Here is a 16170-nt window from a genome sequence, read left to right on the forward strand (position 1 = left end):
CAGCGATTCCCAACCTGTGGTACGCGTACCCCTAGGGGTACGCGATAGGTTGTTTAGGGGTACAGAAAAAAGTTAGTTATTATGGCAGAAAAAATAATATATTATGTATCACAAACTAATAGTATTAAAAAATTATTAGATAAAAAATGTTCCTTGCAACAATCACAACTTTATTATACATTTTTTCTTTTATTTTTTTTTTCTTTAATTTAAAGTTACAATATGTAAAATTAACAATACGGTTACTCACTAAATTTCTTAAATGAGGGGTACAATCTAGAGATATGACATGTCACGGGGTACAATCTAGAGATATGGCATGTCACGGGGTACGCTAATGAAAAAAGGTTGGGAACCATTGTTCTAGAGAATTTCAGTTTTGTATTTTGTAAGATTATTTTTATTCAAAGTAATTTCTGTATAGGATAGTTTAATATTCTGTTTATCTTCTGTTATGATGACCAATTGTAACAAGGTAATTATGAATACAAAGAGCACACAGTCAACATATCCTTGCACACTTTTCATAATCCACTCCATCTTTTCTCATTCCTTTCAACGACATCATAATTCTCTGTTCTGTGTGTAGTGTCTTTGTAATCCAAACGATAATTTTGTAGACGATCAAACAGCAATTAGTTAGAAAAACGTTACAGTTTATTTAAAAGAACACTTTTTTAAATTCAGATGCATTTCGGGTTGGCTTCTATTCCCAACCCCTCCAGTGCTGTTAAAATTACAAAAAACAAGGTGAGTTTCACAACATTGGTAAGTAGGATTTAACATAAATGCAGGTTGACAATAACATAAAACCTTACATGTTATATAATGGTACAGCATAGACATGTATTTTGAAATTAATAATCTGTTATATATATTCTTCATGTAAATGATGTGTTAAACGACCACGCCCTTTACTTTTTTCATATTATAGGAAAAAGTCATAATTCTCATTATTTTCTGAGCATACTACAGGTCCTATTCACACAGAAAGAACACCATCACAGAACAATGGTGTTATAAGTCTCAAAGAAACATTTAGTGGAGTGTGATTCAATCAGAATGTACTTAATAAAGAGCTATATAATATAAACTAATACTTACTTTCATTTATTTGTATTATATATTTTACTCCCCATGCTAAGGGAAAATAGAAAGGGAAACTGGGATTGAATACTTTCAAATTTTATATCAGAAAAAATTTAATTATCCACTGAAATAATCTAGTTATTTTTGTAAATTACTATATATTTATTACAGTAAAATAATTTTACAAACCTAATTCAAACCACGATTCTTCAGCATCTAATATTCGACATAAATTCAATCTTTCTTTCCCAGGAATATCGTAAATGTATTTTTCCAGTGGTTTAGCCTTTGCCATTTTTATGTCAACACGAGAGAGGAAGCAAACACGCAATTAAGTGGAAATCTGCGTTTTCGTTTTCGGTGATTTATGAATTACGATTTCACGCGATTGCGCAACATGTTTTACATGATTAAACTTCCTTTCATTCATCGACGGCCAAAAACTCCTTTTGCATAACATTAATTATTTTATTTACATAATAATGGTCATCTGTCAACTACGCAAACTGATAAAGCCAAATTTTAAATTGTAAACACGAAAACTTTGCTATCGTTACACCCCCTATCGGAAGATTTCTATTCCAATCAATGTTGCCAGAGTTTGAATTGCCGAATTCTTGATTAGCAGCTACGAAATTCTTTATTTAATTTCATTTTTCTTCATTTTTACATATTTTAAAAAAGGTAATTATAATAAAACTGATAAAGTTACAATCACTACGTCACGCGTTTTGCTTTCTTAATTTTTTCTCCTTTAAAGTTGAATAAAACGTTTAATTTTAATTTAAAAATGGGTTATAACTTATGTGAATGCGTTCTAAAAGTAAAGATTTATTTTTAACAAATACCGGAAAGGTATTTATTTATACTGTCTGTGATAAATTTCAATCGTATCAAATAAAAGTTGACGGCAAGCCGAAGAATGAAACGGTGTAGGTAAACCAAATCTACATTATTGAGTTTATTGGATCAATATACGTACAGTCGACCCCCCCTATAACACGGTAGATACGTTCCGTTTTTTTATGAAATTGATGTTTTAGGAGACCTTACCAATCACAGCCCGACACGTGTGAAGTTTACGGACTACGGCTGTTTGAAAAGTTTTCTTCCACAAAATTAATCTATTCCTAGACTAATTCGACTCAACATTTCCAAAACACGTATATTTTTTTTGGGAATAATCCGTATAAACTATGCTATAAACAAAAAATTGTAGGATTACTTACCGAGTGTGCACCGTTCGACGTCGCCATTGCTTAAGCTTGTTTTCGTCGCGGAGCAGCGCACCAAACGGCGGACGCGATTTCTGATAAGTTATTTTTCTGCGAAAACTTCGTTGAACTTTGGAGACATCATTCATATAAATAATTTTTATGGCCGTTGAATAAGAAATGTTTCTTTCACAAGAAATGTATAAAATTACAGTGCTGTATTAGACTTACGGTACCTAATTTACATACTGTACAGACGATAGTAAACTCAGCTTACTTGCCTAAACTCTCTGTAGTGTGGTGCTGGACGGCGGAAAGTATATATATAATTATAATAAAGTTACAATAAATTAAGTTAATTAATATATAATTATATATACAGTACCTAATTTATATATAATATTGTACAGACGATAGCAAACTCAATTTACCCGCCAATACTCTCCGTAGCGTGGCGCTGGACGGCGGAAAGTACTTCGGCTGCCCGATGACGTTTTACCGAATTATAGGAGATTTTTTACCATGTTTGTACGGATACTGTTGCAATTTTTTCGCCGTCATATAGGAATCCGAACTATAGGAACCCGTGTTATAGGGGGGTCGACTGTACTTAATTTAGCATTTCTTATGAGAATAAAAGTAGAGCTATTAGAAAGCGCGTGGACCTTCTGCCATTCATTAGTACGATCAGAGAGGCGGCCGGATGGCCGAGCGGTCAAGGTGGCAGCCTACCGCTTCGACTGAAATAATTAAATCCTAAATATGCGGCCGGATGGCCGAGCGGTCAAGGTGGCAGCCTACCGCTCTGGGGGACCGGGGCTCGAATCCGAACGGGTCGAAAAAATCCCCAGGAATTTTTCGGGGGTGGTCCGTTCAGATATGTCGGGCCCCGTCCCTCACCATCCGGCAGCCCCATTGTGGGCCTAGCAAAACCCATAATGGGCTTGCAAAAAGAAACCCTCTTAGTGCCCACAGGGCGGAAAGAGTAAAAAAAAGTACGATCAGAGAGAAAAAATTTTCTTGGCACGTAGATACTATTTCCGTGTACTGTGTTGTACTGTATGTTGCACGCGTTGTCACTTTGTACTGTATGTCGCACGCGTTGTCACTTTGTACTGTATATCACTATTTACCACGAACTTGTCAAATTTCGCAGAAAGGCGAGACAAAGGAAAATAAAGTTTGAAGCTTTTTTTTCAAAATTAACGCATTTCTTTCGTTTTTTTCAGTTTTAAGTACTTTTTTATGTTTAATTACATTAATATCAAAAATTGCTGGGAACTTAAGGCGTTAAGTATCTGGCAGCACTGTACTTCGAGCAAATCAAAGAAGGAAAGATGGCGCCGATTGTACATTCTCCAAATCAGAGTGATCGTCCAGAAAATGACGACGAAGAGCTTCATTCTCGCGAAATTGTCATTAATAATTTTGAATCCGATCCCAGTTCGGACGAAGACGATGCGATCGACATTGGTGGTTATCAATTATTACCTCAAGACACAGACAACGATGATGGAATTGTTAGTTTCCAATGTATTTGGTAAGATTAGAATAAAAAGAATGTCCAAAATATAAGGCTATTCTACAGCTATGTTACTGTCATCCACATCTGCAATTGTACCCCATAGATGACTTGGAGTCTTGATGACAAGCTTTAGTTTACTTCAAGAAATAAATTAATAAACTTTATTAGATTTAATTAAATGTAAATTATGTACAGTTATTACATAAGCGTTATATTAAATTGATTATATTCAGTAAATCTGATATTTATATAACAGTATGTTTACAATACAAAATTTTATGACAAATAGGTTGTGTTTCATTTTATTTACTTTTTTGTTTTTAATGAAGTGTTTCAATAAGATATTCAACGTTTTCAAAACTATGGATGTTATAAGATAAGAAAATACCATTTTTTGCAATGGGTTTTGATATTCATCTGATTTATATAGTCAAATTGTATAATTTTGGTACAAGTGCATCTAGGAGCCCCAATGGCACTACTTCCAAGACTATGGTGTTTAATTATTTGGCCCAAGTGACTATGCTGGTTTCGAGTAGCTCGCTTGACTGTTTGAAGAATACTTCATGTTATATAGTTTTAGGGGGGTGGGATCTCGTCTCCACCCGGACACTGAGGTGTGAGCGATAGCAAGCACTGAGGTGCAAGTTTATGTGCGAAGCATGTAGAATAGACAGTAGACTGATACGTGTTAAAAACTGACTTTCGCACCATAGGGACTACCTAGATCAGACATGGCCAACATACGGCCCGTCTAATGAATTTATGTGGCCCACGATTCATTTTTCAATATTAGCTACTCAAGTCCAAATAGCTTGTTAAAAAATTCTGACGCCTAAAAAAAACAGGTCAGCAACTCACTGTGTGTTTAGAAGCTAACCCTCCATTACAAATCTCTTAAGTACAGTGTAGTACGTTGATAAAGCATGGTAATGTGAAAAATGTATCCGTAATCTCTTATGTACAATTTAGTCTCTACAAGGTGACACCATAATGAGATCTTGCACCACCTCAAAATCTTCCTAGGGCAACCTCTGGTTCAGCCCGTGAAAAAAGTTTTCTTTCCAGTTTGGCCCGGGGGCAAAAACTGTTGGCCACCCCTGACCTAGATGCACTTTTATCATAATTTTTTTATTTAGATTTATTCTATTAGTATGATATTAAATTTACACATGTAGTTAGCTATTTTTCATTATTTCAAAATATGCTAGCAGATTGATCAGTGTAGTATGTTCAAAACAGAATATTTTGACAGTGATAATTTAGTGACTATAATGTAATTCTTATATTATAGTTATTAAGTTATCATTGTAAAAATATTTTTTGTTTTGAACATATTTTGATAATATAAAAATATTCCATGTTTTGATTTTTAAACCTTTCAGAACTGTCTGTTTTAATTTGGTATAAGTATAAGAAAAGGATGTAACAAAACAAATCCACCAAAATTACATAAGTGTACTATATGTAAATCCAAAAATTGTAAAAATAATTATAAAATACTTTATTTGGTGATATGAAATTATACAAAACAAGAAAATAAACATTTTTGAGTTAAATAGCTTATTATTAAGATTGATGTTGGCTTTAAAATATATATTATAATATATCTAATTATATTTGAAATCAGACAATAAATGTTTCACTAAGGTCTTGCTTGGTAACCATATTCTATAATAAAACTTCAAAAAAGTTACTTTGCACTAAGAATAAGTTTTAAATTGTTATGATTAAAGTATAATTTCGGAAATTAAAAATTTTTTGATAAATTTTTCACAGAATAGGAGAAAAACAATATCAGAATAGATATTGATTTGTTTTTCAGAAACATTTCCAGATAATTTTGGAAAGGGAAACCTAAGAAACCTGAAAACGATGCAATGTGCAAAAGGTATTCAAATATATTTGACATTGTTCACTTATCAAACAATGGTAAGAATAAAGATTTTCTGTTAATATAATTAGCAGAGTATATAAGATTGATTTACAACAGAAAGAAGAAAAATAAATAATGATTAATATATGAATTTAGGCATATCAGACATATAATAAAAGTAGGAAATGTATAGAGTTGACAAAAGTTTGTAGAGATTGAAAAGATGTTAAATTTAAATGTTGAACAAAAATTTAAACATTTAAGATATTTTGAACATTAGGGAGATATAAAATTAAAAATTTTTTAAATTAATTTTTGAACATTTTAATTAAATTTATAGAAAGAGTTTTGTTTTGTAAAAAAAATTCAGAAAAAGTGATTTAATTTTGGATGTTAGATTTTAACTTTATACAACATTAACAGAAATTGTTGCTACATACTTATTAAAATGTTCAATATGATAACGTTTTATAGGCTGAGCTGTTAAGCTTAAAAACATTTATTTTCTAGTTTTGTAATTTTAAATAAGACATTATTGTAATTTTTAGATTACATTGGAATATATTGGAAGTTTAAGAATAAAAATCTATTTCTAGAATTCAGTCCAATGTAGAAATCATCAAAAACAGAAGATAGAGAAAACTACCTAAAAATTTTAGATAAATAATATGCTTTCTAAAATATAAATTTAAATAATTGATTACATATATTTTTACACATTTAAATTAGTTTAAAATTTATTAACAGTCTTTATTATATTTGTATATTCTGTAGTAAATTAAATCAAATAGAAAATAATGTAAAATTTATTTTTTAAATGAATTTTTGAGATTATCATTCTATAAACAGCAATTTAAACTTTCGACTTAAAAAATAAATTCTTTTTACCTCTATGTCCTTATTCTTATAAATTTCTATGTATATCCTGCTTACTTGGACCTTGTTTATTAATAGGACTATTATACTGGTGTAGTTTCCGATTTGCATATAGAAGAGAATTTAGTCAAAAGTCAAAACAAAATATTTATTTTCACCTGTATACTCTTGTGTGTTAATAGAAAAAGGAGATAAGAATATAAGTAGAACAGAAAAAACTTTGATCAGTGCATTTTAAAAAAAATATTATGTTACACTCTATGGATAATTTATGTCTGTATTAAGGTTGTGTTAATAATAGACAATAAAGGAACTAATGTAAACCTGCTGAAGAGATGCTTTTAGGTCCAAAACACAGTGTGTACAGGTGAAAATAAAGATATTTTGTTTTGACTTTTGACAAATTCTCCTGTATTTGCTAATTGGAAACTACACCAGTATAATAAGTCCTATTAATAAACAATGTCCAAGTAGGCAGGATATACACAGAAATTTTAAAAATAAAAATTTAAATTGCTGATGTTAGGGTAACACTCCATAAAATATTTTGGTGTTCTAAACTTGATAGAGTGTTATTATTTCTTACTGTTTATGATTATTTTTAAAGCTATTTCTATGTTTATATATTGCTTTATAATCAAAAACATTTGATAGATAAAATATTTTGCATTGGAAAAGGCTTGAACTGTTATAACAAAAACAGTTTAAAATAATTTTTTATTTCACTCAGTAATTTAAAATATTTGGGAATTATAGTTACATAAACTATAAACTAAATTTAAATTAGAAAATTCTAAATATAACAACTTAAAGCTGGCTTCAACCCATTGACAATTCTATTTCAGTTTCTTCATAGATTTGATAACAAAGAATAAAAATAACTGATAGTTGTATTATGTAATATTATGCAAATTGTATTATGTCTGTATTAATGTTTTATTAATAATAGTAATGTAAAATTTAAATTTTTCTTTCTAGGAATTAGTTGTTGAATCTTTATTTGATGCTGATGAAGTTGAGGATTCAGTGAGTCATTTAGAAATTTCCGAGGTAAATTTGATTTTTAATAATTCTTTAATTAGAAAATTTGCATTTCAAAATTAATTTTAAAAATTTACCCTAAATAAAAATTAACTTAAGTAGACAGAATTAGATAACCTAATAAATAGGGTATAACAATTTGCAGGGCTTATCACACCAAGGCCGACAGAAAGAAGGACCAGAACTACCAGAATTTGGAAAATGTAGGAGAGACTAAGATATTTACTGGTCCCAGATAATATGTTATACCACATTGTCATTGTGTTAAAATTTATACTTGATATTTTAGTTTTTAGTGTATGGGTTACATTGAGAAATTGTAAATGCAGTGCACTGCATATGTTGGGTTATTCCGTTGTATTGGCTGGTTATTGGTGTTGTATTTGTTACATTGTTACCATGTGTTTGTAAGCTGATGAGGGGGTCCTTGTACCCGAAATGCATACTTACCTAAATTTGAAATGTTATTATTAAAGACCAACTCTTTTTTATAAAAGTTCTGGTCCTTCTTTCTGTCGGCCTTGGTGTGATAAGTCCTGCAAATTGTTATACCCTATTTATTAGGTTATCTAATTCTGTCTAATTTATAGTTGAGGGCAAAAAAGCATTGTTTATTAAAAATTAACTATTTATAATTTTTGCAATACATTTTAAATCTTGAATTAACTTTATTTTAACTCATAGAAAGTCAACTTAACAAAAGCATGATTCACACAGTCCATAATATTAAGCAGTTTTTTAAAATATAAACTACAGTAATGATTTAAAAAGCACTTTTGTTTATATAAAACTTAAACTTCTTCAGTTTATACTGTTCTAAAATGAATACAATTTAAATTTGAATACTTGGGTTTTCAGATGGTTCAAATGTTCAAAAGATTACATTTTTAAAGATGCAGCAATGTGATGCTATAATTTGAAATTTTAAGTGTGGAAACATTTTATATGAGAATATTTCTTGAAGCCATAACACAAAACTAATTGGCCTTTAAGACCTTTGGTAAATAAACATTGTTGTTCTACTTTTGCTTTAGGAAAAAAACTAACCAATCTTTTGCAACACATCTTGTATGATTGTAAGTTTGGGAGTTCAAACAATATACTGCTTGTATTTGTTCAGTCAAATAGATCCAAATCTAAAATTTTATAAGGTATATTATATATCTTACACCTTTCTTCATACACTTAACTATACAATTTACAGAAACTTTATTATTAGCAGAAGACATAGCTGTGTATACTAGGAAAGCTATTTTTGATATGCTATATTTAATTTGTCATATGAATTATTTTTGATTTAAAGACAAATTTTACCTACAACAGTTGACATTCCAATGGACTTGCTGTTGTCAGCTCTTTTGGCAGAAATTGTCATGAGGCAGAAAAATGGGTATTCTATAGACTTTTGCAATCCCTTACCCAGTTTTAAGGTGAAGTAATGGATGATAGCTTAATAATGGCAACATTGTGAAAATAATTTTGATATGTTCTTTAACCATATTAATAGTATATTTCTGTCTGTTCAGTTCTTGCTAGAGTCACAACATTCAGTGTTTATCATGAAAACAGCTTACTTCTAATATCAGTTTAGTAGGTTTGTTAATCCTGCTATTACATCACACATGGAGGACTTACAAATATTCTTCTTCCACAAATGCATTAAAAGTAGCATTAGAAATAATTCAGAGTGCTGTGTATGGTTGTGAATTTTCAGCTGCAAAATTTAACTATTTATATTGCAGAATTAAATGAAAATTGTTTCCATCCACCACCTTAATGCCAGAAGAGAGCAAGTTGTGCTTCTTTCCCATGACCTTTGTGAGTAAAATAATGTATAAATTGTAAAGCTGTGTACCATCTTTTTCAGATATCAGTAATGTTTGTGTCTACACAACACAGGTTATGTTGTAACTGTAGAGATGGATGAGAACCTAGAAATTGAATGTATAGCATACTATTGGAAAAGCAAGGAAACAAAACTTTGACATATGTCAAAGCAACTGAATGAAATTTGTGTAAGTGTATTAAATAACATCAAACAGATATGAAATACTGAAGAAAAATGATAGCTTCAGATAAAAATTACCAACCAAAATGTGATGGAGTGAAATTATTATTATTTACTCATGAAATCAAAGACTTTTATTCTTGGTATATATTAAAATATCTAATACATGCAATGTTTTCACACTCAAAATATAATCTTTTAAACATTTGAACTATCTGAACCCAAGTATTTGAATTTGAATTCAGTTTTTTTTAGAAGCCCTAGTTGTATATAAGAGAGTGCTTTTTAAGTAATAATTTTATTTTATATTTTAATCAAACTGCTTAATACTGTTGACTATATGAACTGTGTTTTTCTTATACATTTTTAAATCTCTACTGAGTTATTAAACTTGGCTAAAACCATTGTTTTACAAATTTAATTTAATTCCATGAGTCAGGAAGTATGTTTTTATTCTCAAAATTATTTGGTGAAATATTCATTATATGTATCTATAACAATAGTTCATAGAAACAGTTTTGGTGTACTTTTAAGTCAATATTGTCATATAAAGTTTAGTATGTTCAGTATTACATATGTACTGATTTTGTGAAATTCTTTCATTGTTACATATTTTAAAGTGAAAAAGACACAAGGTGTACAAATTTTTATAAACACACAATGTATGATCAAAAAGTTCTGGACTGTGCACACAACTTTATTAATACAAATGACAAAAAATTATCTTAAAAGTTTAAAAATAGGATACTCCTGCATCTAAACAATACTGCCATTTTTTTCCCAGTTTTGAAAACATGCAGAAAAATCATTCTTTTGCAGGCTTCTCAAAACTTCCAGTGATTTTTGTTGGGCAGACCTATTAATTTCCATTTGCATCCATCTGTTTATCTGTCCTTCCTTAATCTCAAGAATGCATCAGATAGATGAAAGTCAAGACTAGATATGGAAAGCTTAGGGACTGGAGGCTCCAATTAACTATAAACGAACTTTAGGTCTACCAGAAGTCGCATGATTTCAATTTAAAACTTTTCTCCATAACAAAGTTAGATAGAAGACCAGCATGACTTTGTGTTGTTATCAGAAAAAGTATGATGTACAGAGGCAAGACACTAATAAAATTAAGAAGCTATATTTTAAATTAAATAAATTAAAAATATGATTAAAAATTGCAGTCTGGCATTGTGAAGAAGTTATAATAATTTTTGCTCATTTCATCATCATCTTTGTATTGAATCTTTTATCTTTCAGCAGCATCATTAATTTTGGGAAAAAACAAAAACATTCAGGGTTAAATCTGGAAAGTAGGTGCTGAGGAAGTATGGGAGTATTGTTTTTAGCCAGTAAAGAAAACTGAAGTAAAGTAACTTGGATTGTATGTGGCTAAGCATTATTATAATGAAGAGACCAATTCCAAATGCATCATTTTTCAAGCCTTCACAAAATGGATAAATAAATTTCTTGGTTGATTGTTACTCCTTCTGGCATGAATTGATATTGGACTAGACCTTTATTGTTGAAGGTGGCATTAACTTGAACTTTCAACAGCTTGGCCTTTTTTTTATTTTGGGTTGGTTTAACAAAATGGACTGGCAGAACAAAATAGAAGCTAAATCAAAAAGGAAAGGAAATTTATTTTTATTAAATCATGGAGAAGAAAATATGCAAGTTTTTTCAAACAGCCATTGACTTTATTGCTGTTTTGTTTCAGAATGATACCCATAGATCAAAATCTCATTGTCCACTTATCATTTTATCTGTCATATCATGTCATTTTTAGCCATTTGGAGATTGTTTTGGCAGAAATTTGTTTTTTTTTTTTCTGCTCTTGGATCAATATCCTAAGAAATAAACTTGCTTGCTTTTCTTTTTTAAGCCAAGATCTTCCAGGATGATTGAATGATGTAATCCATACAACAAGTTGACTTCTTCAGCAACTTCTCAAAATTATCTTCTGATTTTTCAACAATTTTCGGTTGTCTCATCACTTTTATACATTGAGATCTTGAGTCATCTATAATTGAGCTGTGGCCATCTTTAAGCATCTTGTACCATTCAAATGCTCTTGTAATTTTTATTGAAGCTTCTCCAAAAGTTTTTTGTATCATTGAATGGCTTTCAATGACTGATTTTCCCAAATTGAGGCAAAACTTCAAGCATATGCAGTATTTGTATAAATCTTCCAGTGGAAATTAGCAAGATGATGATACTGAGTATGCTTCAAATAATATTTTCTAGAAATGTGATTGGTATTGCTCATGCAATAAAGTTAAGTTTATCTGCTTTTAAAACCTGTTTGTGTTTTTTACTCTTTGTTTTTCTTTATATTAAGCCAGTCCAGAAACTTTTTGATCATACTTTGTAATTGATATAGAAATAACTTCACTTTTAATGATATGAAACCATGCTTTGAAATTTGTTTCTGCTTCTGACACAATAAAGTGCTATAAATTAAGACACTTGGCAGTTTTTCTCATCTTTATTTAGTTGAAAAACTGCCAAGTGTCTTAATTTATAGCACTTTATTGTGTCAGAAGCAGAAATAACTTCACACCAAATTAGACCAGGCATGGACAACATACGGCCTGTCTAATGAATTTATATGGTCCGTGATCAATCTTTCAATATCAGGTACTGAAGTCCGAATAGCTCGATGAAAAATTCTGATGCCTAAAAAACAAAATAAAAAAAGGTCAACAACTTACTGTACATTTAGAGTTAACTCTCCATTGCAAATCTCTTAAGTACAGCGTAGAATGTTGATAAAGCATAATAATGTGAAAAATGTATCTGTAATCTCTATGTACAATTTAGTCTCTACAGGGTGACACCACAATGAGATCTTGCACCACCTCAAAATCTTCCTAGGGCAACCTCTGGTTCGGCACATGGGAAAAGTTTTCTTTCCAATTCGGCCCAGGGGCAAAAACTGTTGGCACTCCTGAATTAGACTGAAAGTAATATTAATAAAAACCTCATTCAACTTAGAGAATCTTTTTGTTTCCAATATTGTTTAATGATAAATAAAAGTTTGAAATACACAGATAGACTTGAATAACTCAAATACCTCAAGCGGGTAGCTATTAATCACATATACCAAAAGAATCTGATTTGGAATATAGCCCAGGCCCTCTCAACAGCATACATCACATGAACGCAAACAGTCCCCATGAGTATGCGTAATACATGACATATCATTCTTGATTACCATCACAACATACTACCAATACATAAAGAAATAGTGAAACACAGGGGTATACAATTAAAATTCAGATGCAACCATGCCATCTTTAGTATTCTTAAAAATGGGAAGGATTGTAACAACTTGCTCAGAATTCCAAGAGTTTACAAGATTCCCATGAGAGACGATAGATTTGGCAACAGCCTGGAATATATAGGCTCAACCTTACACTCTCTCAAAGTTAGAATAGCGAAACACAAATATGATATAAGTAAAAAGAAAAACTGCACCACCATGGCCACTTACACATCTGATAACGATGTGGCAACTATTATCAAAATGTCCAGGCATCCTGAGTACATGAAAACCTGGAAGCCATAGAAATTTTTAAATCGGAGAACAAAGGCCACTGTATCAATTAAGATCAACACCTGTCCATGCTTGAAAAACACTATATGTACTGTACATAAGAACAATGACACAAACACAACATGATTGTGTCATTTTGATAGTGTACAGGATACATAGATTTTTTAATATTTTTTCAATGTTTATTTTTATGCTTTTATGATACTTTTCCTGTAGTTACATTGTTATTGTGCAATTTCTGTGTTTTATGTATTCAAATGTTTCATTTTTTCAAAATACGTTAACATTCCAAAACACATTCCAGTTCACATAGATCTGAGGAAGATATTGACTAGATCGAAAACATTTGTCTTCAAACTTTTGTTTATCATTAAACAATACTGGAAACAAAAAAGGCTCTAAGTTGGATGATGTTTTTAATTGATGTAGTTTTCATTATTATAAGAGTTGTGTCTGGAAAGTGAGTTCCTTTATCTATTTGCATACTGCTGACATTGTAAACTGTGCAAGATGTATGGCAAACAGGCCATGAATGATTCAATATGGAGATGGATGAGAAACTTTACTGATGGACATGAAAATGTGCATGTGATGGAAGAGAAGTTTTATGAGCATAGACAATACACCATTTCATCAATTTTTCTTCATTTCCTACAAATTTTGCTGTCATTTCTCCATAAAATTGTTTGATTACCTGGATTTTCAAAAGTTCTGCTCACACTGGGTGCCAAAGATGCTCATCAAGGAATGCAAAATGAAATGGACTGGCAGATACAGTGAGAAAGGTGATGAATTCCTGAGCTTCATTGTTACTGGTGATAATGAGACATGGATGTTGCACATGACCCCTCAATTCAAACAGCAGTACATGGAGTGGAGACATGCATTATCACCAAGCAAGAAAAAATTCAAATAGACCATTTGAATCCAAAAGATCACATACATAGTATTTTGAAAGTGAGAAGATGTTTTGTTTGTGGAATTCTTGTCTTCAGGCTCAATATTCTATTGTGAGACATTAAAGAAACTGCTTTGTTTAGTTGGGATGTTGTGCTGCTTCATGACAATGCCTGCTCATATACTACTACCAAAATATAAAATCTCATTACAACATTCAACTGGGAACAAATAAATCATCTTCCTACAGTCCAACCTAGTTCCAAGCAATTTCCATATTTTCTTCATCTGAAAAGATTCCTTGGTGGCTGGCATTTTCATGACGATAACAATGCCAAAGAAGCCATGAACATTTGGTTGTATCACAGGCAGCATCATTCTACAATGCAGGGATACAGAAACTGGTTCCTCAACAATGATGGAAACTGTCAAAAAATATGTAAAGTGTTTATAAATGACAATAATGACAATACCCGTGACAATAAATGTAGTTTGAAACTAAATTGTCTGGCTTTAATAGCCATCAGAACTTTCTGGATATACTTCATATATCCTAAAATTGTTACTGTTTATATTTGTTAATTTTATAAAAGAATGATGAAAACAAAATAGAAGCTAAATCAAAAAGGAAAGGAAATTTGTTTTTATTAAATCATGGAGAAGAAAATATACAAGTTTTTTCAAATTAGTTTTCAATATGGGCCTTTTGTTTCTGTAAACAGTTACAGTTCTTATATTACTTTAGATTTCCATTGCTATCGTTTTAGGTTGTAATACAAATATAAAATTATAGTTTTCTTTCATATTTTAAGAATATGGTGCAGATATCTAATCTACTAACAAATAATGGAAACAGTAGTTTATCTGTTTTCTTGAGTAGCTGAATCAATGATGTTTATTATTATTAAAATGTTCAGAGATGATTTTAAAACATTGTGATCTTTGTTTTAAAATCATAGTTACCTTTGTTTTGCTATTTTACATTGAATTTTTCTACTTATTCTTAAAATAATATGGAGAAAAGCATCAGAGAAGTTTAACACATCACAAAGGAAGAATATTAATATTTTTCTATAGATTTAAGATTTGACAAAGTTGAGCACAGCTTGCTGTTTATTAATGGCAAACTACAAGTTAGTCACTGTATAGTATGTAATTAGAAAGTGAAGCCAAAATAATTGGACTTCAGTTTCCAGGACCATACTGAATATATTCCACTAGAAAGAACAGATTTAGACTCATCTAACAATGCAGTGTGTGTGATGACTTTGGAAACATTTTCTGGCATAAATTGTTAATTCTATATCCAAACTGATTTTATTTTTTGATTTTCTCTATACGAATTATTTACTCAATAGAATTTATTTTGTTTAAATATAATTTGAAAATTCCAATAAAAATGGATAATATTGGAGGAGACTTTAGGTATACAAGTACAAGATTGTATATTCTGGTAAAGATTCAAAACATGTAGAATATGATATTTATTTATTTTATCTGAATACAGAATAATAGGAAGACTTAATTTCTAATACTCTCTCTTAGATGAAGTAGTATTTGTTAAAAGTACAGTAGAGCCTCGTTTATCCGAATCAATTGGGGACTGAGGTTGTTCGGATAACTTGTTTTTCGGATAACCGATTATGTATGAAAAAATATATTAACCTATTCCGCGTTGAAAATTTTCTCAGTTGTGTGTCGCTTCGTGTTGAATTTTCGTCCATGTTAAGCCTAACGTAAACTTTTTAGAATAATAATCGTGGCTATTGTATCATTAAAAATTATTTCTTTATTTCTTACAAACAAAATAAATACAGTAGAGCGTCGATTTTCTGAATGTCAATCATCCGAAAGAATTCCAGTCGGCAAATTTAAATTTTCGCCAGTGCTGTGGCGCTTCAATCTTTGTCTATGTCTTGGGCTACTCAAATATTTTACGTTTTTGATACTAAATTAACATCTGAAGTATAATTTTTTATTGTTTTTATATTTTTCAATATATTTATTTTGTTTGTACAAAATAAAAAAATAATTTTTAACGATACAATAGTCTTCGTTAGGCTTAACATCGACGAAAATTCAACGCGAAGCGACACG

General features: G+C 30.5%; 1 protein-coding gene and 1 long non-coding RNA gene across 2 annotated transcripts in view; both read left to right on the forward strand.

Annotated features, from left to right (window-relative positions):
- Positions 1–3621: 3621 nt before the first annotated feature.
- LOC111636336 (male-enhanced antigen 1-like) overlaps positions 3622–16170 on the forward strand; it is a 33513-nt gene continuing 20964 nt past the window's right edge. Inside the window, exons 1-2 of the mRNA XM_023381557.1 lie at positions 3622–3823; positions 7559–7630. Of these exons, the coding sequence (XP_023237325.1) occupies positions 3641–3823; positions 7559–7630 (255 nt within the window). The 5' untranslated portion in view covers positions 3622–3640. The remainder of the gene's footprint in view (positions 3824–7558; positions 7631–16170) is intronic.
- Positions 8140–9586, forward strand: LOC111636337. Its single transcript, XR_002758517.1, has 2 exons — positions 8140–9439; positions 9521–9586. It is a non-coding gene; the product is annotated as an uncharacterized LOC111636337 (long non-coding RNA).

The sequence above is a fragment of the Centruroides sculpturatus genome, unplaced genomic scaffold (assembly GCF_000671375.1).
Source record: "Centruroides sculpturatus isolate CEXI.00-Female unplaced genomic scaffold, Cexi_2.0 scaffold841, whole genome shotgun sequence".
NCBI lineage: Eukaryota > Metazoa > Arthropoda > Arachnida > Scorpiones > Buthidae > Centruroides > Centruroides sculpturatus.